The sequence below is a fragment of the Ictidomys tridecemlineatus genome, chromosome 6 (assembly GCF_052094955.1).
Source record: "Ictidomys tridecemlineatus isolate mIctTri1 chromosome 6, mIctTri1.hap1, whole genome shotgun sequence".
NCBI classification, from domain to species: Eukaryota; Metazoa; Chordata; class Mammalia; order Rodentia; family Sciuridae; genus Ictidomys; species Ictidomys tridecemlineatus.
This window is the reverse complement of record NC_135482.1, coordinates 86,770,017-86,792,176: the sequence shown is the minus strand read 5'-3', so window position 1 is coordinate 86,792,176 and position 22,160 is coordinate 86,770,017. Positions and strand designations below refer to the sequence as shown.

Genomic DNA, 22,160 nt, shown 5'->3' with positions numbered 1-22,160 from the left:
AAGTCACCCATGGTATGCTTCCATTTATATGAATTATCCAGAACTGACAAATCCATAAAGACAGAATGCAGATTGGTGGTTGACAGTGCCAAGGGGCAGGCAGAACTAGACAGCACCTGTTTAATGGGTGTAAGGTCTCCTTTTGGGGTGATGCAAATGTTTTGGAACTAGGCACAGGTGATTGCACAACATCCTGGATGTTAAATGCCATTTAATTGTTCACTTTAAAATGATTAATTGCTACTATGTGGATTTCATCTGAATGATTTTTTTTTTAATTTTAAAGGCAGGTCCATTATACAGACCTTTGTCTATTTCTTCCTGCTGGAAATGGGTAAAAATGATGAATAAAATATAATTTCTGAAAAATCTCATTTAAGCAAGAGGTAAGGAAATATCAAAAGTCAAAAATATAAGGAAAAATACAAATTTAGAGATGTGGGCCCAGAGGTCTACTTCTTTTCTCCACAGGGTGAAGCATAACTAAGAAGAACAGCAAAAATGCTGTGCATGCACCTGTAATCTCAGTGGCTCAGGAAGCCCAGACAGGAGTATCTCAAGTTCAAAGCCAGCCTCAGCAACAGCGAGGCACTAAGCAACTCAGTGAGATCCTGTCTCTAAATAAAATTAGGGCTGGGGTGTGGTTCAGTGGTTGAGTGCCCCTGAGTTCAATTCCTAGTACCCCCCTTCCCCACCAAAAAAAAAAAAACCCAAAATGGAAGAAGAAGAATAGCAATAAGGTCTAAGCAATAAGATTCTACTAGATATCAGTATTTAATAGAAAGCTAAAATAACCAAAACAGTGAAAACCTGGGCAAATAGGCCATAGAAAAATAAAGACCTGCATACTATAGATACATACATGAATAGATCCTTGATTTGTATTTGAAGATAGATAGGGACAGTGGTTAATATATAAGGCCAGGGCAAATGAGTTATTATACTTAAAATTAAATAAGATCTTACTGATATATTACCAAAAGAAGTGAAATAATTAGTACTAAATTTCCTACTGATTTTTTTTTTCTGGGATTGAACCCAGGGATACTTAAATACTGAGCGATATCCCAGCCCTTTTTGGCTTTTATTTTGAGACAGATTCTTGGTAAGTTGCATAGGGCCTCACTAAATTGTTGAGGCTGGCTTTGAACTCACAATCCTCCTGCCTTAGTCTTCAGAGCCACTGGGATTACAGGCGTGCCCCACCATGCCCAGCAAAATTTACAATTTAATTATTACTAATTTTTCTACTAATCACATCCCTGCTTAATATTAAACACAAAAATTGATCATAAGTGGATTAAAAGACTAAAAGTGATCTGACCATGGTGGCACAAATCTGTAATTCCAGTGGCTCAGGAGGCTGAGGCAGGAGGATCTGCAATTCAAAGCCAGTCTCAGCAATTTAGGGAAGCCCAAAACAACCTAACAAGACCCTGTCTCTAAATAAAGTATAAAAAAGGGCTGAGATGTGGTTCTGTTTAAGTGTTCCTGGGGAAAGTACTAAAAGTGAAAGGTGTAGATCCAAAGATTTTAGGACCTAATGTAAACTATCTCCATAGCCCCTGAGTAGGAAAAGTTTTCTTAAATGAGAATAAATAAATAAATTACTAGTTAAATAAATAAATAAATAAATAAATAAATAAATAGAAGAATTAACCATAAAGAGAAACTTATATAAACTAGACTATGTTAAAATTAAGAACTTCTGGCCTGGTGTGGTGGCACACACCTGTAATCCCAGCTGCTTGGGAGGTTGAGACAGGAGAATCACGAGTTCAAAGCCAGCCTCAGCAATGGTGAGGTGCTAAGCAACTCAGTGAGACCCTGTTGCTAATAAAATTCAAATAGGGCTGGGGATGTGGCTCAGTGGTTCAGTACCCCTGAGTTCAATCCCTGGTACCGGGGGAAAAAAAATGAAGAACTTCTGTTCATTGAAAGTTACAATAGAGTGAAAAGCCAAGCTACAGAGTGGGAGAATATTGCCACATACATAATTGCCAACATAGCAGAAGCCAATTTCTTTTTTTTAAAGGGGAGGGAAATATAATGAGGCAATTCACAAAAGAGGAAATCCAACTCCAAATGGGGACACCCACACACACACACACACACACACACAGAGTCTCCCATTAATGATGGTTTGACATAATTATTTTTCTACTTTTTGATGATGTAAAATCATATACATTTAGTAGAAACGGTACTTTGAATCTGGTCTTCTCCTGGGCTAGTGAAGCACAGTGCTATGCCTTCTTGCAATGCCATGCAGCAGCAACAGCAGCAGCAGCAGCAGCAGCAGCAGCAGCGTAGCACATGCCATAGTCATGTGATCAGGAGGGAAAACATTTGATGGTCTGCAGTGCACCATGTCACTAACTAAGCTATAATATTTAGCCAGCAGGTGTGTTAATTATACTTTTGACTTACAATATATTCAACCTATGATAGTTTTTCCAGGACAGAGCCCCATCGTAAGTTGAGGTGCACGTCTACATGAGAAAATGCTCTACCCGACAGTCAGCAGAAACAACAAAAAATGCAAATTAAAACCTCAGTAAAATATAGTTGCATCTCTCCCCTAGCATACAACATGGCAGCAAATCAGAAGCATTGGTGAAGACATGGAGGAACTGGAACTCTCAGTTCATGGTGATAGACATGTTCACTGGCATTATCACTTTGGAAAACAATTTTGCATTATCTAGGAAAGTTGGAGACGCATGTACCCTAATATGCATCAATCATTCATAATAGTTCCTCCAGACTGAGAGATATCTCAAAGTCAGCAAAGCAGAACAGATGAGAAAGTGCTGGGTACATTCATACAATGGAATACTATGCAGTAATGAGAATAAAAGAATTACGGTTTCACACAGCAACACAAATAAATTAGACATACATAATATTTAACAAAAGAAGCAAAACACACATATACACACCTATTTAAACTTAAAAAACGAAAAATATGCTTTTTTTAAAAGGACATATGAAAGTCAAAATGGCATTTATATCTGCAGGGGCAGGTATGAGAGAGTGCAAAGATGTACATTCCAGGGATTTCCGAGGAAGTTTTCAAATATAAATATGTAATGATCTCTAGTATATTGTATTTCACAATAAAACACAGCTCAAAAAGATAAATGAATTATTAGGACCTAAGAGTTTTCACTAGGAATAAAAAAATTGGAGTTTGAAGGTGAGTTTGAAACTATGGTGGCTATTCTGAAGCACAGTAAACTCTAGAGGTGGGATTAGCACTAGTTTCTTCCTCCAGTGACAGACTTGCTACAGTTGTGGCATACCTATTGTGGTACAGGTATTATCAGGTGTCAAGAAGAGTAAGAAGTAAATGTAACTCTTGGCTCTACTATACACCCCACTGAGGCTCCTTTGCTGTCTGATTGCCTTGGACAGTGCAGGGGAGCTGGAAAATTTGGAGTAGCCAAGGTACGTAGGTTTCTAAGAGGGCTAGTTCCAGGACTCTGGTGGTTCTAATGTCCAGAGTCTCTTGGCTGCTGTAGGGAGCTGGTCTAGGGCCTGAACATTTCTGACTTCTATCTGGGACTCTTCTCAGTCATCAGTCCCTCAGCCTGCGTTCCTGGGGTCCCCTATTCTATTTACCTAAGCACACAAGCCTAAGGAGAGTATAAAGAGCTGAGTGTGAAATGAGATCACCACAGGCAGGATGGCGTGATGGGATGCTGAGTGAAGGCATATAACGCTGGCTTAAGCCTTTTGGGTTGAAAACAATTACAATTTATTTCCTCAAAGACTGGGTTTATAATATTGGTGTTCTCTATAAATCTATGTATGCAAGAGCACTCCTCACAGCATACAACACAGAGATATGTTAGATACTAGCTTTAATGCAGATTTATCAGAAAGGCTCATTTTCCAGGTACCAAAACATACTGCTGGAGCTACACCTGTGGTTGGAAGGCAAGGAAGAACTGAGAACAGTAAAACATCTAGGGAAACAGGAAAAGCAGGGAAAAAAAATTTAGGGATTTTTTTTCCAAGTACTATTATGATTCTTACCACTGTACAGAGATTTTGAGGACACAATTTGGGACACTTTTGCAGAAATTCAACATAAAAGAGTAACATAAATGTTTCTCTTTGTGTACAAATCTAGGAAATAGAATAACCTTTATTGCAATATCCTCTGTCTCTGCAGGACGAAGTCTTCTTGTTGATTGCTCATAGCTGTCCAGGTGGTATCTCCCAGGCTGCTTCCTGTTTATAGTTTTTGGCTGCTACATTCCAAATAGAAAAGAACACAAGTTGAAGCTTTATGAAAAAAAAATTGAGGTTTTGCTGAACATTAACACATTGCTACTTCAATTCCAAGAAAAAGAAACAAGTGAATGTCATGTTATGATTTTTTCAGTGGCTTCTCCATAAAAGCAAATAATGAAAAAATGTTGAGCTATGATGTGAAACCTAATTCTCTAGCCTCTTATAAAAAAAAAAATGAAAAGAAGATGTGGTACTTGCAAGTGATGGAGGTGAAGTACTAAATCCCAAATAAGGATCTGGATATTTTTTCTCCAGCAATGTGGATGAATCTATCTAGGGAGTAAAAACCTGTGTGTCCTACCAAAACGTTATCAGATTAACTCAAGTCAAATTAGAATCCACATCAGTTAGGCCCACTGGGCTTATAAGCATTCCAGCAATGTACTGTTGATCATTCTTGGAATCATAAGGATTTAGAGTCTAATTCACTCACATAAACCAGAATGTTCTACACATGGATCTACTGTGGGTTGGCAAAAGCAAAAACCTCCAGGATCTTTTGCTGAAAGATAACCAGTGTTTCATAAGGAGATACCTATGTATTATAGGATGATCTACTCTATGTCCAATATTATCGCACTATTTCTAGTTAATGGTCTGAAGCATTCTAGAGAGGAAGACTGCTGTGGTGAGAGAGACCATCTTCAAAAATGTGAAGTAAACTGAAGTCTAACTAGAAATTTCTCATTCTCTAATTTTGAGTTTAATTTCACATGTTTAAAGTCACATGGCTAATGACTTGTACATTTACATCTCCAGTGCTGATTTCACATAGCTAGAGATGAATTTCTAAAGAGAAGGTAAAAATTTAGCTACATAAACCTCTAACTTGGAAAAAGTTCTAAGCTCAAAATTAGTTCCAGGAAGTTAGCAAACAAGTATTTCAAGATAAATGACTATCTGCCTTTTTAAAATACTTCATGGGAATTATGAAAACTAAACAGTAATATACTTTAAAACTTAAATTACCTAGAAAAGCAAAGGATTCTGGAATAGTGAAACTTTTTTTAAAAAAAAAATTTTGACTTGGAATTGTAGATTTAGTTTTTTGAAAAATCCACTGAATTTTACTATGGGAATTAGGAATGTTCTTTAAAAAAAATCAGTAATTTAATCCAAACAAGATATTGCTTTTCCAATTTCCATCAATTGGTGTCCCAATAGACCATCAAACTATCAAATAGTACAAATAAATACGCAGTTTAAAAAGTCACTGAGCAAACTGAGAGTAAAATACTAGCAGTGATTACATCACATAGAAAATACTAAGCATATTTAACTTAGAAAAGAGAGTATGTGTGTGTTGATGAAATTTTATTTCAGTTTTGCTCTTCCTTTCCACAGCCGTCGCAGATAGCTCTAGAAGTGTGTTACATGAGATGTTGCAGAAAGCCATTATTCTTTAGAATACATATATTTTCCATACACACCAGGTCTCCACCTATGTGTAAAATGCACTGTCTTCTGGTGTCACTAATTCTATCGTAGCATTGCCCTCAGAGGTTCAAGAGGAATGACTTCACGCTCTTCATGAAACTGAGGAGAGGGTGGGAAGAGGAGATGTGTTGACAGAGATTTGAGCTGGAGTCCCACAGATGTAATTTGAAGAGGCTCTGGCTCTAGAATGTCACTAACTCTCCATGGAGATTCTACAGCCAAAACCACTTAGCTCTAAGCTTTTACAGAATACATAGAATGTTAAGCGCGCTCAAGAAGGAGTTTCCATGAGTGTTATTTTCAAACACAGAGATTTTTTTTTTCTCTCCATTTAAAAAAGCTGGTCGTTTGTGGTTTGGCCCATCAGCAGTGATGAATGATCCTGAAAGACATCAGAAGTCCGGTCTGGTTTCAATAACCCTGAAGATATTGGATGCATCTGAAGAGGATTCTATTTTCCTTCCAAAAACCTATCTCAGTTAAATTTTTCTCCTATTCTTCATCTCATACAAAAAAAAATATTACTCAAATTTCCCTAATTTCGTGAACTCAACCTTCTACATCCCCTTTATTGAGGTCATCTCACTTTGCTTATCCCCACATCTCTGAAAGATGATCTAATGGGTTCTTTGGTAGACTAAGATCATCCAAAGTGTGACGAGGCTGGTTCTAATCAAATATGTGACTTTCCTGATGCCTAAAACTACAGTCACTCTGTAATGTATTCTTGTTCCTATGTCTATGTCCACCCAATGGCAAACATGCATTTTGAGGCATTGTTACTACACCACAGGTAAGCATGGTGGTAGTTCCTTCTTAGACAAAAATCATACCTGCTCAATAAAACTACTTGAAAGAAAGCAAAAAATAAATAACTCCAGAAAAGTAGGGAAAAAAACAATAAGGCTAAACATAGCCAAGTGCTGCCATAACTATTTTTTAGCAGCTTAAAACATGATACAAAAGAAAATTTAATATAGATTGACTTTCTTGTAAAGGCTTTCCAAGTTCTCCAGTCAGAAGACAGCAAGTACATTTTTGTTGGGCCACATAAATGGTAAATATATTCATAGTTTTTCAATAATTACACAAGTAACTAATATGAACTGATAACATGACTCATTTTGGAATAAAATCTCTCCACTTTACTGTTATGAAATATACATATAACTTTTAAAAATTTCTTCAGAATTTTTCAGACACACCCTTCAAGAAAGTGATATAATCCAGTCCCACGGATTTCAATATCCTCTAATGGCTAATGATCTGCACATTTCCATCTCCAGTGCTGATGCCTCTTTCTAGATGTTTGTGTCTCAAAATCATGGATAAAACACACCTTTTGAATTGACCTTACTACTTTTAAACCTTGCCAATGACTTCTTTTTGCATGCTACTAAACTCCACACTCTTCTAGTCTACAGAACTCAGTCATTGTTATTACTTTGTCTCACTTTCTCTTCTTCATGAGGCTCCAATCATAGTGTATCTTTGTCTCCTGAAAATAAGTCGAAATAATTCCCACCTCAAGATCTTTGTACATGCCTGTTCTTTTGTTTATCAATATCCCGTTGTAGGACAGGTACCTACAGGTCTCACAGGTCTCAACTCAAATGATGGCTCTTCAGAGAAGCCCTTTTATAAATGACCACCCAGTTTTGAGTATCCCATTCGTGTAATGTTCTTTTATTTTCTTCACACAGTGCATTTATATAATGTTTTAAACTTGTGATTTGACTCTAAGACAGCAAACTCTGGGAAAGTAAAGATCTCAGGTGCCTCTCAGGTGCCTTGTTAATAGCCACATCTTTAGGTCCTGGCACAAAGCACAGGGAAGCCAATAAGTCTGTAAAACCAGACAAATACATAATAAATGGTTTATTTGTATTACATGTAATACATGTCAAATTAATATTGAGGGTTTACAGACTTTATGTAAAACTGAGTAAATGTATGTGTCAAGGATGAATGAACTAACCAGTCTACAAGTCATAGATTCAGGTTTTATTTCTGACCCCACCCCTTGCTAATCTTATGACTTTGTTCAAGCTACACAACTGTGCAAATCAATATGTGCAGACAAAAGTAGCAATGTATTGTAATATATTAAGTAGATAAAACTACATAATGGATCAGAAAGCATATTTTAAATTAAAAAGTATAATATAACTAAAAGAAATAAGAATATGGTATAGGCTTATTTTATATTGTTTTTATATAAAGCTTGGATCAAACACCCTCTTAATTTCCTTTTGAGTTGAACACGGGTTGTCCCTCTTGGGATAATTATTTCATGATATATAAAGACAAGCTTTATAGGCTTATACATTTGTTTATTGATTTTATACTTGGGAGGTATTTTTTTAATGCAGAAGCAGGTAGAATTTTTTCTTCATAGAGATGAAAAATAAAGCTTACAACTTTTCTAATTGCATCCCCATCAAACCATCCATTCTGTAAAGAACATTCACAGCTTCTGCAGCGAGAAAAGCACTTACCACTGTGGTATGTTTCTTACAGGACTCAAAAGGCAAAGAACTTTCCCCGGTCCGCCAGCTGTCGTCACCAATCTCATCACTCAAGAGAAACTCATTCAGCTTTTGAACACTGCAAAAAACAAACAAACCGAACAAGGATTAGCAGTAAAACTCCCACCAACAAAAATACCTAAACAAACAAACCTTCCTCTCACTCAGTACCTTGGTGAATGGGCTCTCTAAATCATTTCTCAAGACCATCTGGAAATTCAGCTAGATTGACCAAATGTTCTAAATTGCCCAGGACTGAGTGATTCTTAGGACAAGACTTTCAATGCCAATATCAGAAAAATCTCAGGAAAAACAAGAACCCTGATCATCCTAAATTTAATAGAACTTCTTTCTTTCTTTTTATTGTTGTTGTTGTTTGTAATTATATTCTCTGTCAAAACTAGTGGGGCCAAAAAGAAATGTGGAATAGGGTGATTAAAAATAATACCACCAATAAGGAAAATATTCTTATAATTCTAATTTTACACATGAGAGGAATGAACCATAGAGCAGCTAAGTAACCTACTTAAAAATCACTTAGGGTCCCTGACCACTGAGAAATCTGGCTTAAGCACTATTTTATACATATTTTCTAAACCTGGCAATGAGAGGGCCTTTTACAGTCTTTTTACTCGAAGCATTGGCCAAGGACCTGCAGAAACAACATCACCAGGGAACTTATTAGAAACAGAATCTTATGTCCCTCTCCAACATGTGAATCAAAATATGCATTTTAATAATATTCAGAGGTGCTTCATAAGTACATTTACAGTTTGAAAGGCCCCGTTCTAGAAACATTTTGCAAACAGTTTGCAAACACTTTGCAAACATTCTTTTCTGTGGTCTCCTTAAACCAGGCATAAGACTCACTTACCCTTTTCACTGTAATTTACTCAAACAACATCATAGGATCAGGAACAAAAATAAGTAATAATAAAAACAATAGCATGATTTGAAAACATCCTCCTATAAGTGAGTATTATACTAAAGAAAAGAACTTTAAGTCCTGTGAAGTTGCAAAGGAAAAGAAAGGCCTTTCCAGCCTGCTTGCTAACTGAAAGTGAACAAACTCACTGGTAGGCACAGCATCAACTACCAGGGAAGTGTTGCCTTCATAGGAAACTAGAAAATATATATTCAAAATAAAAGGTTCACTTATTTATGGTTTTAAAATTTTCACTTGAGCTTGTAGTCAAGTTCACTGCCTCCAGATAGGTCTGCCAAGTTTGCTTTTGTGACATGATAATAAAATAAATTAAGTTTAATTCAGTCTGCTAACCATGATCTTCAAGTGCCTTGACTTTGTATATCATAGAAATATAAAGATAGATAACATCCATTGAGCCAGTCTAATCACTAGCTTCCAAACTGTACTTTCAGGGAATTAAGAGAGATGATTAAGGAAAACTTTGATTTGCACAATCTCTTTCAGTCTTTGTTAGGAAAGTCTGGCCATATAGACTGGAAAGATTCAGCATTAGAAATGCCTTTTGAAATAGCATTTTATTTGTCTTAAATGGCAGAAATCCCTTCTGTACTTTTATAGATTTTAGTTGTCATTCTGTTATAATGGTTTGAAGAGATTTGGTTTTAAGGAGCACAGATTTGTCAATCATGACTGTAAACAACCTTGCACTATTCCCCTGCACAGAAAGAGAAGTGAGGAGGCCAAATTCAAGTGCCACTGTATCTTTAGCGGCATTTGGCACACATTTCTCCATGAATGCTTGTTCAATGAATCAAAGAAGAAATAAACTAACGATTCAGACAGTAAAACTGGTTGATTCAATTCTTTAGTTCACTTTTTGAGTATACACACAAATCTTACTAATGCTTTTATGGAATAAATGAGCCCCAATCTTGCTGAACATCAGGAAACAATGATCCCTGACCTTAATTGGGGGTGGAGAGAACTTTCTCTCCTCTTGGTAACATATCATGGTGGAACTCCATTTGCAATGAACAATACCAACCCTTCTCTAAGCCTCTCCTTTCCCTTGCCCTAGGAGGGCTGGCTGAAAAGTCCCTGTGCTGCTATTTTGTTGTTGTTGGTTTCACATCTATATCTCCCATTAGACTGTGAACTCCTTACGAGCAAAGATTTTCATTTTTAGAATTTAGCCCAATTCTAAAATATAACATAACAATTCCTCAAGTAATGCCTGATGAATGAATAAATGGGTAATACAAAAAGCATTTCCTGTTCATATGAGATCTTTTCAGGAATCACAGAGACAAAACAACTATGGAAAATGCATGAATCCTGACCAAGGGTGAAGTAATTTTCACCACACTGCCAAGGTTATATTTTAAAAATGCAAATCTAATCATGTAACAGTCCTTCTCTTAAAATAACAAATGGCACCCTTTGTCTCTCAGCATCTTGAACATCATCTAAAAGCCCATCACTGCTTCCCTTCTCATATCAGAATCTTTTCTCCAGCTACACAGAACCTCTTTTAGTCCTCTGAATATACCAAGATTTCTCACCTAATTACTCAATCTTGGCTCCTTCTGATAAATTACCTTTCCCCTTTTCCTCCAACTGGTCAAGTCTTATGTATTCTTTAGGAGTCTGGGAAAGAGCTACCATCTTCTTCAAAACTTCACTAACCAGAGAGTCTTCCTTCTTTCTCAGTAAGCTACAAGAGTCCTCACACATGGTTCTTTGCATTCTGTGTAAGGCTTATAAGAAAACACAATTATCAGAATTACTTTCCCTTCCTAGTCTCTCCAACCAAACTGTGCCCTCCCTGTACATTTTTGTGTACATTGGCAGTTCCCAATGCCTAGCAATGTAACTAAAGCATTCACAAATGAATGCCGACCTATAGAAGATGCTCAGAGGCATGAAGTAGAAATGAGCACAGTGGTGGTAAATGCATAAATGGAGGTATGCAAAATATCTAAAATATTTAGGCAATGCACTAGGTACTTTTTAATATACTATCTAGTTTAATTTTCTCAATCACCATAAGCAGGTGATATCATCCTTCTCATTTGATAAGAGAGGAAGCTACACTATAGAGACACTAAACAATACACTTGTGATTGAACAAAGAGTATTCCATGGCTGTGATTGGAAAGCAAGTACATTCATTGCCAATTTGCTATCCTGCCTCCATAGCCACTATACGTCAGTATTTTACTAATTTCTCACTTGTTTAGATTATTCACAAAAATATTTAAGGATTTTTAGTCTTACATGTTACTTTTTCAATTCTCAAAGTTTACTTTGGGAGTTTAAACACAACATGGGCACTTTGGACAAGTGTCTAGTCATTAGAAATAATGGATTTCATTGCTGGCAGTTGCATGTTTTTCAATAGGATTTATGAAATTTTATAAAATGAAATATAGAGACCCAGCCAAAGCATAAGTATGCTATCTGATAAATATCAGTAACAATTTATTTGACTGAAGGTAATGCAGGAGACAAGCCAAGCATAAATTCCTTTGGGAGATACATGAGAGAAAGGACACAAAGTCATTTCCCAACAAAGTGAGGAATTTGTTTTATACTTTTTTTCCTTGGCAAATAATATCTCTGGACATAGATATTGAATTATACATCAAGTACCAGATACTTAAACTCAAAATTTCTTTTATGAGATACAACATATTCTCCTCCAGAAAAGCATACCACATAAGTTATTTCCTAACAAATAAAACAAATAGAGAAGTAAGACAGCATCATGGAAAACAAAAAACAATAAACAAAACCTCATTCTTGTTCAAGTGTTTTAAAACTTTAAATAATAGTGGCTTTTATTCTGTCTGTTTTGCAAATAAAGACTGTAACTCTGTACCATAAAATGTCCAGAAAACTCAAACACAGGATACTGTGGGTTTAAGAAGACAGCCTGAAGCATATTTGCCTCTTTTTTTTATCAGATATATGTATATAATAAATATTTATTTAATATTTATTTAAATTTAAATATATATTTACTGTATGTAATATTCTGATACATTTAATATATTATAAACTTTTTCAAAAGAAAACATAAAATTTCCCGGGAGCAGAGAATTTCACATGGCATGGAATTTTCCTCTGGCAAAAAAGGTTCCAAGTTTCTTACATGCATGCATGACACAAGTTTGGGAGTATGCTTCGCCCATTCTAACCCACCAAATATTAAGAGTGCATCAAAGAACTTATGACTTCCACAGTCCTGAAGAGGAGATTTCAAAATCAGCTGACCAAAGTCTCCGATTATAAACAGGCCTTTCAACTCACTGTGGGCCAACTGGCATCAAAGACTGATCACGGGTTCCCAGGCCCAGAGGAAAATGCTGAGCCCAATCAACACTGGGAAAATGTTCATTTGGGTTCCCAGAACCAACACACAGTGGGAAAAAGTATTGGCATCCTCTGTTGACCAGCCATCTCTGTAGGACCCGTAAATCAACCACTGAAGGTCATTTTAGAAAAGCAAGTTTGTATAAGCAGAGTCTATTTGGCCTATGGCTTGGGTAATCTGGAACTGAGCCCTGAACATAGACTGGTCTTTATCAAATTGGCAAATGCCTTTTCTCTGAGATGTACAGAAGGGAGAATGCTATGCAGAAATACACAAGGGACACTATCCACCCACAACTGTACCAGGATTTACTACAGCAGAATTGTATACAGTGGATTTGAGAAACACTCCTGGATTACTTTTATCTTTTTTTTTTTTTTTTCAAATCAACTCTTTGAGTCCTTTTGATGTTTGATAACCTCCTGGTTTCAGAAGAGTTTTTTGTTGTAAGTCATCAGCTGCTTTTTATCTCCACTTAGAGTGCAAAGTCAAATTCCAATTAATAGTGCAACCATGAAAGGGATAGCAGTTAAGTGGAGAAAATGAAAATAAGGACCAAAATAGCAGACTCTGGCCATCTATCAATTTTATTGTTTGAAGTAGCTTCTCTTCCAGAGCACTGCCTAATTTGGAAGTGGTGCTACACAGTGCGTCTAGTGATCTATGCAAGTGGTTCAGAAGACAGAACAATAAGAAAGGAAAATGAGGGCAGATGAGGCCAGAGGGCCTGAGCTTTAAACTCTAACAGCTTCCGAAATGTTATTAATGACACAACTTAGAGAACAGGATTGAAGCTATGTTATGATAACCACTGTATTCTAGCAGAGCTTAATTTATAATAGGATAATTTATATGCATTTAAATGCTATCTAGAATTAAACCCCTGGTAAGTCAATGTAAACTATTGCCTAAAACTGGAGATTCTGGTATTTTGAACACTAAATACTAGTTTTCTCACTAATACATAGATACCAGGAAAATGATCTCATTTTTAAAATCTTATGAGAGATGATCTACATTGCTGTCAATGGCAAAAAGCATACTCCATATATTTAAGGCCTCAGTTTTCCAGTTTTCTAACATTTAGGTATGTTTTTCAAAGGCCAGATATAAATATAATGACTGTTTACATAACCTGCTGAGATTTTATAAAGTTTATAAAAATTGTATAGCAAAAAGTAAAAATACCACTTTAAGCCTTCCTTGCTTACAATAGAATCTAGAATATAGTAGCTACACTACACACAGTACACGTGGCTTGGTAACATGCTTTCAAATGGTTAGGAAATGGGCATTATCACATCACATCCATATTCATAGTTATGCATTATGGGAAGATAAAAGTAAGACAAAGAATACACTGGTTGTAAACACTCTAAAAGCATATTAAAATGAGCAAAACACCAAATAGTTCTGCATATCTTTCTGTTTCAGACTATGAACCTGTTTTGTTGTTGTTGTTGTTGTTTTGCCTGATTTAACTAAAATTAAAACAGAATATGAAGTGTAGATAGGAATATTTTCTTCCATCACTGCCAGTACAACATAAATTGGCATGGCTTCAGAAGAAAACATTATGAACATATTAATAAATTTCTCTCTCTCTCTCTCTCTCTCTCACACACACACACACACACACACACATACACACACACACATACACACACACCTTTTGACCTACTACCACTTCCTCAGTGGGAACAACATAGCCATGTTCAGCAAAGACCTTAAAGATGTTCATACTATGGGAACTGCTACCATCATTTCCATAAGTCTAACCAAAACCATCAGGGAAAAGTGCAAAGACAAACAAAGTTGTTTATCTCAATGCTATATGTTAGGGAGAAAACAGAAGCATTCTAAATCTCTATTAAAAAGATTGTCATCTCATTCCATTGTCTTTCCAATCAGACATAACTGTCCTATGTTCATATATGAACATACCACCAATAAAATTCCACTTCATATATAACCACAAAATGGATCCTAATTCCAATAATTTATATTCCATGTACATATAATATGTCAGAATATTACACTCTAGCAGAGTATAATAATACATAGTCATGTATATTTAAAAAGAACAAATTTTAAAAAATAAAATAAAGATCATCATTAAGGAATACTTACAAACAATGGACTATGGAATAACCAGTAAACCTCAAGTATTCTAAAACTAAGGGAACATAATAAAAGCAACAATGGAAAGAAGAAGCCAAAAATTACAGAAGTTCATTTTTCAAATTTTAAAATGATCACTTTTATATGAAATAAATAAAGAACTGAAAGATACCATACCAACATTTTAACAATGATTATCTCTGAGTAGTGATTTTAATGTTATTTTTCACAACTTTTCAAATTTACTACCAGGAGCACATATTGTTCCTATATTCAACAAAGAATTCCAAACATTTTAGTGCATACCTTATGATGGCTTTGACTGCAAATCTGACCACGGTGGAGAGCAGGAATAGTGGTGTGACAAGGATATGAAAGAGAGACAGTGAAGCAAAGGCCTCTGCAGGTTTTAGGTTGTTCCCACTGGCGTATGCATGGGTCACAAATGTCTATGCACAAAAAAAAAAAAAAAAAAAAAAAATTCTCTTGTGATTGCTGGAGAAAGCTTCACACATGCTTACATAAAATTTTACAAAACTAACATATGTCTCTGCAACTGTGAAAACAATTACCTTATCCCAAACTCCCTAACTGAAACAATACCTGCTATTGGTGAATTTTTACTGGTTTTCATGTCATCCTAGCAATAAATGTGTGAGGAAGTCAGGACACATTCTACTTACAGAATAGGAAACTGATTTCTGTCAAATTACTGAGTAGGAGGAATAACTTGATAGAAAACTCAGAATCGTTAACAGCCTTTCACGCTTTTTCCAACCTACACTAAACATTCTTAGAGAAAAAAGAATGTTCTCCCGGTTTATGGATCTGTATTAAGCCTGCAGCTTTGGTGTCCAACTAAGACTTATTAACATTTTTAAAAATAATACCAGTTGTTGGGTTTGTTATTTTAGCATGCAATATAATGGAATTATTTAACATTTTCTGCATCATCTTTTGTAAAAATGTATAGGAACCAAGTCATTGAGATTAGAACAGTCAGTTCTCAACCATTATCAATTTTGCTTCCTAGGGGACATTTGCCAACATTCGAGGACATTTTTGATTGTCATAACTGAGAGTGCTTCTGACATCCAATAGATGAAGTCAGAGATGCTCTTAAATATCCTAATGCCAAGAACACCCCCTTACAATAAAGAATTAAATGGGCCAAAATGTCTACAGTGTCATGATTACGAAAACCAGGACTAGAACTGTTGCAATGGAAATTTCAAAGAAGGAAATGGCAGAAGTGAAGAAATATATGTTACCACCCACACATTCTTGTTCCTACATCATTTATAAACACTGACTTGGTTCCATTTCTACAAGCAAAAAAAAAGTGTCTTACAGCAAGAACAGCTGCTATGGGAATTGCTGCATTCATAAAGACTGTGGAAAGAAATTAAATACATTAGTTTCATTGAACTGTGAAAACATTTTCAGTAATTTTAATTAATCATCTATTATTACTTTATTCCTTGAAGACAGGAAGACAAAGCGTTTTAAATAACACTTTGTCTGGAGTCCACAAACATTTCCCAGTCGGCATCTCCTTTTCTATGGTTATTTGAGCTCCCACATATTATTCTTAACCAGAAACTATTTCTTTCTCTTTATTGAAGAATTATTTTTTTCTTATGAAATGTTACAACAATGGAACTCGGATAAAATAACCCTTTAATGATGCAAATTATTAGAATTTAACAAATGTGCATTCTTGAGAGGCTTTACACTTTATTTTGTTTGGTTTACTAACCTAATTTAAACATGAAAACTGGGTTATTATGCATTTTAAAAATGAGATTTTGGCCAGGCACCATAGCACATACCTCTAATCCCAGCAGCTCAGAAATTTGAGGCAGGAGGATTGGGAGTTCAAAGCCAGACTCAGCAAATACGTGAAGCCCTAAGCAACTTAGTGAGACCCTGTCTCTAAATAAAATATAAAAAGGGCTAGGGATGTAACTGAGTGGTTAAGTGCTCTGCGGTTCAATCTCCAGTACCAATAAAAATAAAAATAAAAAGAGATAAAGAATTTGACAAAACTCTGGAAATCTGCTTACCAGTAGTGATATTAATTTTATTTATGTATCTTTCAGTAAATAATCTAACTCCATATCTTAGACCTTCTGCTTATTTAATTCTCTCTCCAGGAAAATATGTCATTATCATTTATGAGCATGGTATGTATAATTTAAACAAGGAAAACTCATATTTTAGGCTAAAATACTAGCATTTGAAAGTCATTGTAAAAATAAAAATGCCTGGGCCGGGATTCTGGCTCAGTGATAGAGCACTTGCCTAGCACGTGTGAGGCACTGAGTTCGATCCTCAGCACCACATAAAGATAAATAAATAAAATAAAGGTGTTGTGTCAAAAAATATTTTAAGAAAAATAAATAAAAATAAAAATGCCAAGTTGGTGATTTATGGTGATATTGTTCATAAGCCATAGAATTTTAGGGTCCAAGGGTCCAAAAGATTAAGTGAAGTGTCACAGAGTCAGGCAATGGCATAGTGAGTGTTAGAATTCAGTTTTTCAAGAGAAGAAGATTTGGGTTAAAATAAAGCATCCTAGCTCATGAACTGTCCCTTCCACTGTACAGAGCAGAATCACACTGCTTTTGCAGGTTCAAGTATAACATGAAATTAGTTATCAAATATAAGTTGTTGTGCAGTAGTTAGGATTCAAACACTGACCCGAGTTTCATACTAGCACAGACAAGGAGCCACGGTTCTGCCTCAGTCTTCTTTCTCTACTGCTACCCTATTTCTAAGTCTATTTCTTTTACCTTCCTTATTATTTAGAGTTAATTTAAATTCTGCATCTTTAAATAATTTCCTCTTGGGAAAGAGTGAGAAGTATCTAACATTTTTCTGATAACTTCTGAGACACCAATCTGTCCAAGGTACAGGCAGCAGGTACCTTAGTGTCTCATTATGTAGATGAGGATAAGTTCATGGCGGCAAGGCTGGGATTTGAACCCATGCAGTCTGGTGGCCCAGTGTTATGCTTTGCTCTGCTATAATTTAAACAATTCACAATAACTAAGGTGTGATTGTCATTTTACACCTATTCCCATTTTTTCTTTTTCTTTTTCTTTTCTTTCTTTCTTTCTTTCTTTTCTTTTTTTTTTTTTTTTGGTATTAGGGATTGAACTCAAGGACTCAACCACTGAGCTACATCCCCAGCTCTATTTTGTATTTTATTTAGAGACAGGATCTCACTGAGTTGCTTAGTGCCTTGCAGTTGCTGAGACTGACTTTGAGCTTCTGATCCTCCTGCCTCAGCCTCCCAAGTCACTAGGATCACAGGCATGCACCAATGTGTCCGGCCCCATTCTCATATTTGTGGCTCAAGCGGTAGCGCCCTTGCCTGGCATGTGTGCAGCCTGGGTTCAATCCTCAGCACCACATACAAACAAAGATGTTTTGTCTGCCAAAAAATAAATATTAAAAAATTCTCTCTCTCTCCATTCTCATATTTAATGTCTACAATGACAATTCACAATAATGAGGAAATAGTTTAGGAAAGGTCACGTGCATGATTCTAAACTAGGAGGTGATGGAGTTTGGAATAAAACTCAGATCTTTCTGGTCAAAAATCTTCATCTTCTTTCTACTTCTCCTTATAAAACTTTATCAAAGTGGAAAGAGAAAAATAGAGTTTTCTTTGCCTTTGCCAATGAATTAAACACATAAATAGCATGTGAACCTTTGGCAATGGAGACTGCAAAATTGTTCAACAGTTTCTTTTCCCTTCAATGAGCGTTTCAAGCAAGAAAAGCACTGATTGCACAAGTAGAAATGGAGCTTTAGTTCTACTGGTATTTGTTCTGTTTAACTTTGCTTTTTAGTACTTGCAGATACCATTTCTAAACACTATACACATACTACCATATTTAATTCCCCAAGAAACAATGAATACATCCTAGTTTATCATTGAGAAAACTGAGGCTTCACCAAGCAACAGACTAAGATTGGAGAGCTGCCAGTTTGCTAAGTCTGGATGTGATTTCATGTCAGGTTGCCCTAAAGGACCCAAAAGTATCCAGTATCCTACACTGTCAGTTTTTTTTTTTCTTTCTTTTTAAAAGGTCTTTGCCTGGTGCTCTACAAATAATATCCATCTAACACTTTAACGTTTCCTAAGCAGTGTCACATTATGGCTTTATTTGGTTCTCACAACATTCTTATGATGCAGGTATTAATATTACACCAATTTTTAGATGAGGAAACTGAACATGGGCTACTGAGCACTAGGCCATTACCAGTGTTTATATGAATACAAAGCACTTGACACAGGGCCTATAATAGAGTGTACACTCGATAATTTCAATAAACCTATTTCACAAAGAAGCATTCATCATCTCTAAGATCTGAAGACATTTATAATTCAAGAAAAAACAACATGTAAATTTCCAAATTTTCAGTTGTCAAAGGTCTTTGGGGAAAATGAGGATGAGCAAAACTGACTCACAAATAAAATATTAGCAGAGATAGTCTTAAGTTTGGTAAATTGCACTAACAGGAGCCCATTATTTTTGAGAGTGCTGCATCATACTTTGAGAACAAAACATTGTATTTAAAAATTCTTGAAATGCATTGGAAAAAAGAGTTTTATGTGAATGAAGTTTGACTTCTTTTGCTTGAAAATGATATTTTTCCCCTCAATTTTGAAAAATGGTCTTTTAAGGACAGTCTTCAAGAAAACATATCATAAGCTCTCAAAAGAGATAAAAAAAATCTTGCAGATAATTTCAAAGCATCTTTGGGTCGAAAAATAGCAACCAGTAGTGTAGTCAAATCAACTTACAGAAATGTTTACTGAAAACCAGTTTTGCCATCCCAATTTTACTGATAAGAGGTTTTAATCATAGGTCCTAATAACATCACCTTCCTCATGTCACAGAGGAAGGAACCAAGGATTTCAGTGTGTAAAGTAAAATGGCCCAGGACACACAAATTACAAGGAATCAAAATCAGTTCTACTTGACTCTAACCTTGTGTTTGCCCTGGTCTTTAATTTAAACGTGAACAGCTTCGTGTGGGTAGGGGCTACTGAACTGCACATGCCTCCTCCAAGATACACAGGCTTCCTTTAATGCCTAGAATGTTTCACTGATTGTAATGGAAACTGAGGAGACTGTGTTCGTTGATCACTTTTCCCATCACTGGTTCTTAGAGCCACAGCAACTTACTGGAGAGTGATGTATAAAGTGCAAAGGTTTTGAGACTAGACAATTCTTTCATTCTTGTTTCTTCCACACTTTTGCAGAAGATGTGTTCCCAGGCATACAACTTGAGAAGCTTGATGCCTTTCATTATTTCATTCGTTTTCTTGAGTCTTTCAGTGGAATAATCCTATAAAACAGAGGAATAAAGTATAATGCAATTCATCCAAGTAAACCAGAAAGGCAGGACTAAATAGTGTACACAGATTGAGGAGGTCTCAATTTCTGACCATCTCTGCCACTCATGAGGCTATGAAATTCCCAGAAGTAGTTAATTTTCTCTGGGTTTCAGTCTTTTCAACTTGAGGAGACTGTTGAAGAAAGAGTTTAACGAGATGGCCTCAAAGTTTCTCTCCACCTAAAAACATGTATGTCTCTGTTGCTTGAGACTATATTAAAAGAAATTTTGGGGTTTCATATGATTTCCTTGAATAATACCTGCAGAAAACATTGACACACATGTTGAGAAATGATAAATAAACTTACAAAGGCTCCCAACATCTAAACTATTCTGTTCTCTCTTCAACACTATCATTCACACATACAAGAAAAAAAAAAAAACAATGAATTTAGGAATAGTTAGATTGCTTCTTATTTGGGGATGTGAGGGTACAATGATGTGGACATTCACATTACAACTTCAGCATATGGTTATGGAAACCCAATCTATTGTCTTTAACTTCAGGAATTTCTCCATGCTTCTTTGTAAGCTTTTGTTTAATGTCTAAATTAGATTCCCCGGCTACTAACAACTGGGATTAATTATAGAGAGATTTTCAGCAGATACCAATGCCCAAATTTAATCAGCTGTTGAGCTCCCTCCACCACCAAACAGTGGGAGTAGAATTTCTAGCAAGGTACAATTTGACCTATCAACTATCCAAAGGGATAGGTGGAGGGGCCAAAAGGCAGATAGGAAAAAGCAAAAGTAGGAAAAGGACTGTGTTCTGATCATCTTTTTGTCTCCACAGGGTCTTGAATGCCTATTAAATGATTGTTAAATGAGTGATGGAATATGGTATAAACAACTAAATGAAAGACAGATGTTTGAGTATAGTCATATCTACACTTAGGTCCAATTCCACACCTTTCTATATTTGTGTGCTCAAATAAAAAGAGCAGATGGCTTAGACAGAAATAATGAGTAACCTCACCAGAAGCAGCAGAAAAACAAGTGATAAAATCCATGAGCGTGGCACACAGCTTGCTTGTCATAGTGGAAACACCAGCTTGAGAAAGGATTCCATCAGCAGCTGCATGGCTACATTTCACACCTGATTAACACAGTCTTGCTCATGTTTAATCAAACTTCACTTCTAAACATGCTGTCAACAATTTTATTATTTGCGAATATTTTTTTCAAAAGAAACTAATTCTTACTCAAAGAGATTGCATGGCAAATTGAAGCCAGAGTGGGTCAATAATTGGGCTTTTCCTTGTTCACCAAGTTGACCACAAATGTTCTCCCCTGCCACTAAAACATTTCCATGTAACCCCATAGGTCAGCACATGGTGTGAATCAACCCGAAGGAAATTCAATTTCAGAAGCACCAAATCCCACCCTTCACTTGTCTATTGATTCCACATGAGTAACAGACATCCAAAGGTCTCAAAGCATTCTTAAGAATATTCTTGGACAAGTGATAGAAGATCTAAAGCTTCATCACTTCGTGGTCCTTAAAAAGATCAAGATTTGTGTGTGTGTGTGTGTGTGTGTGTGTGTGATTCTGGTATCTTGAGTCAAAGACAATCAACTCTTCAAATTTCCATCTCACTTTAAAAAATTGTTTTTCCAACATAGAAAGTACACATTTGTTGCCTAACAAATGAAATGAAATATAATGATTTCTAAATTATCCCAAGTGGTATGCATTAACTTCCTATATTATAAAAATAAAACAGCACTACTAGATTTTCCTAATAAATTTTCCAAAAGATGATACTTACAAGAGTGCTCTTCTGAGCCTCTGCCAACTTTGTAGCGATGAAGTACTGAATTGGCGCAAGCAGCACAATGACAGCTGCACCAACCAATGCACTTGATCCAAGTAAATTATAGAGCAGGATCACTCCCATTATGATCTAGGAAGAAAAACATATGGAAAATGGAAAATGAATGGAGCTGTGGGAGCCACTGCATGAAAGAAAATATTTTTAGTGAAAATGTAGTATTTCTTAATTATCATATTAAGTTTATTTGGAAGTCAACTCAACTGTGACAGTTGGGTTTT

General features: G+C 35.8%; 1 protein-coding gene across 15 annotated transcripts in view; it reads right to left on the bottom strand.

Moving 5' to 3' along the window:
* Abcc9 (ATP binding cassette subfamily C member 9) overlaps nt 1–22,160 on the bottom strand; it is a 127,343-nt gene that overhangs the window by 78,335 nt on the left and 26,848 nt on the right. For all 15 annotated transcript variants that reach the window (XM_078015102.1, XM_078015100.1, XM_078015109.1 and 12 more), the window contains 6 exons: nt 21,877–22,011; nt 19,897–20,059; nt 16,044–16,084; nt 14,999–15,141; nt 8,238–8,346; nt 4,152–4,259 (listed from right to left, as the gene is read on the bottom strand). In XM_078015102.1, coding sequence (XP_077871228.1) covers nt 4,152–4,259; nt 8,238–8,346; nt 14,999–15,141; nt 16,044–16,084; nt 19,897–20,059; nt 21,877–22,011 — 699 coding nt within the window. The remainder of the gene's footprint in view (nt 1–4,151; nt 4,260–8,237; nt 8,347–14,998; nt 15,142–16,043; nt 16,085–19,896; nt 20,060–21,876; nt 22,012–22,160) is intronic.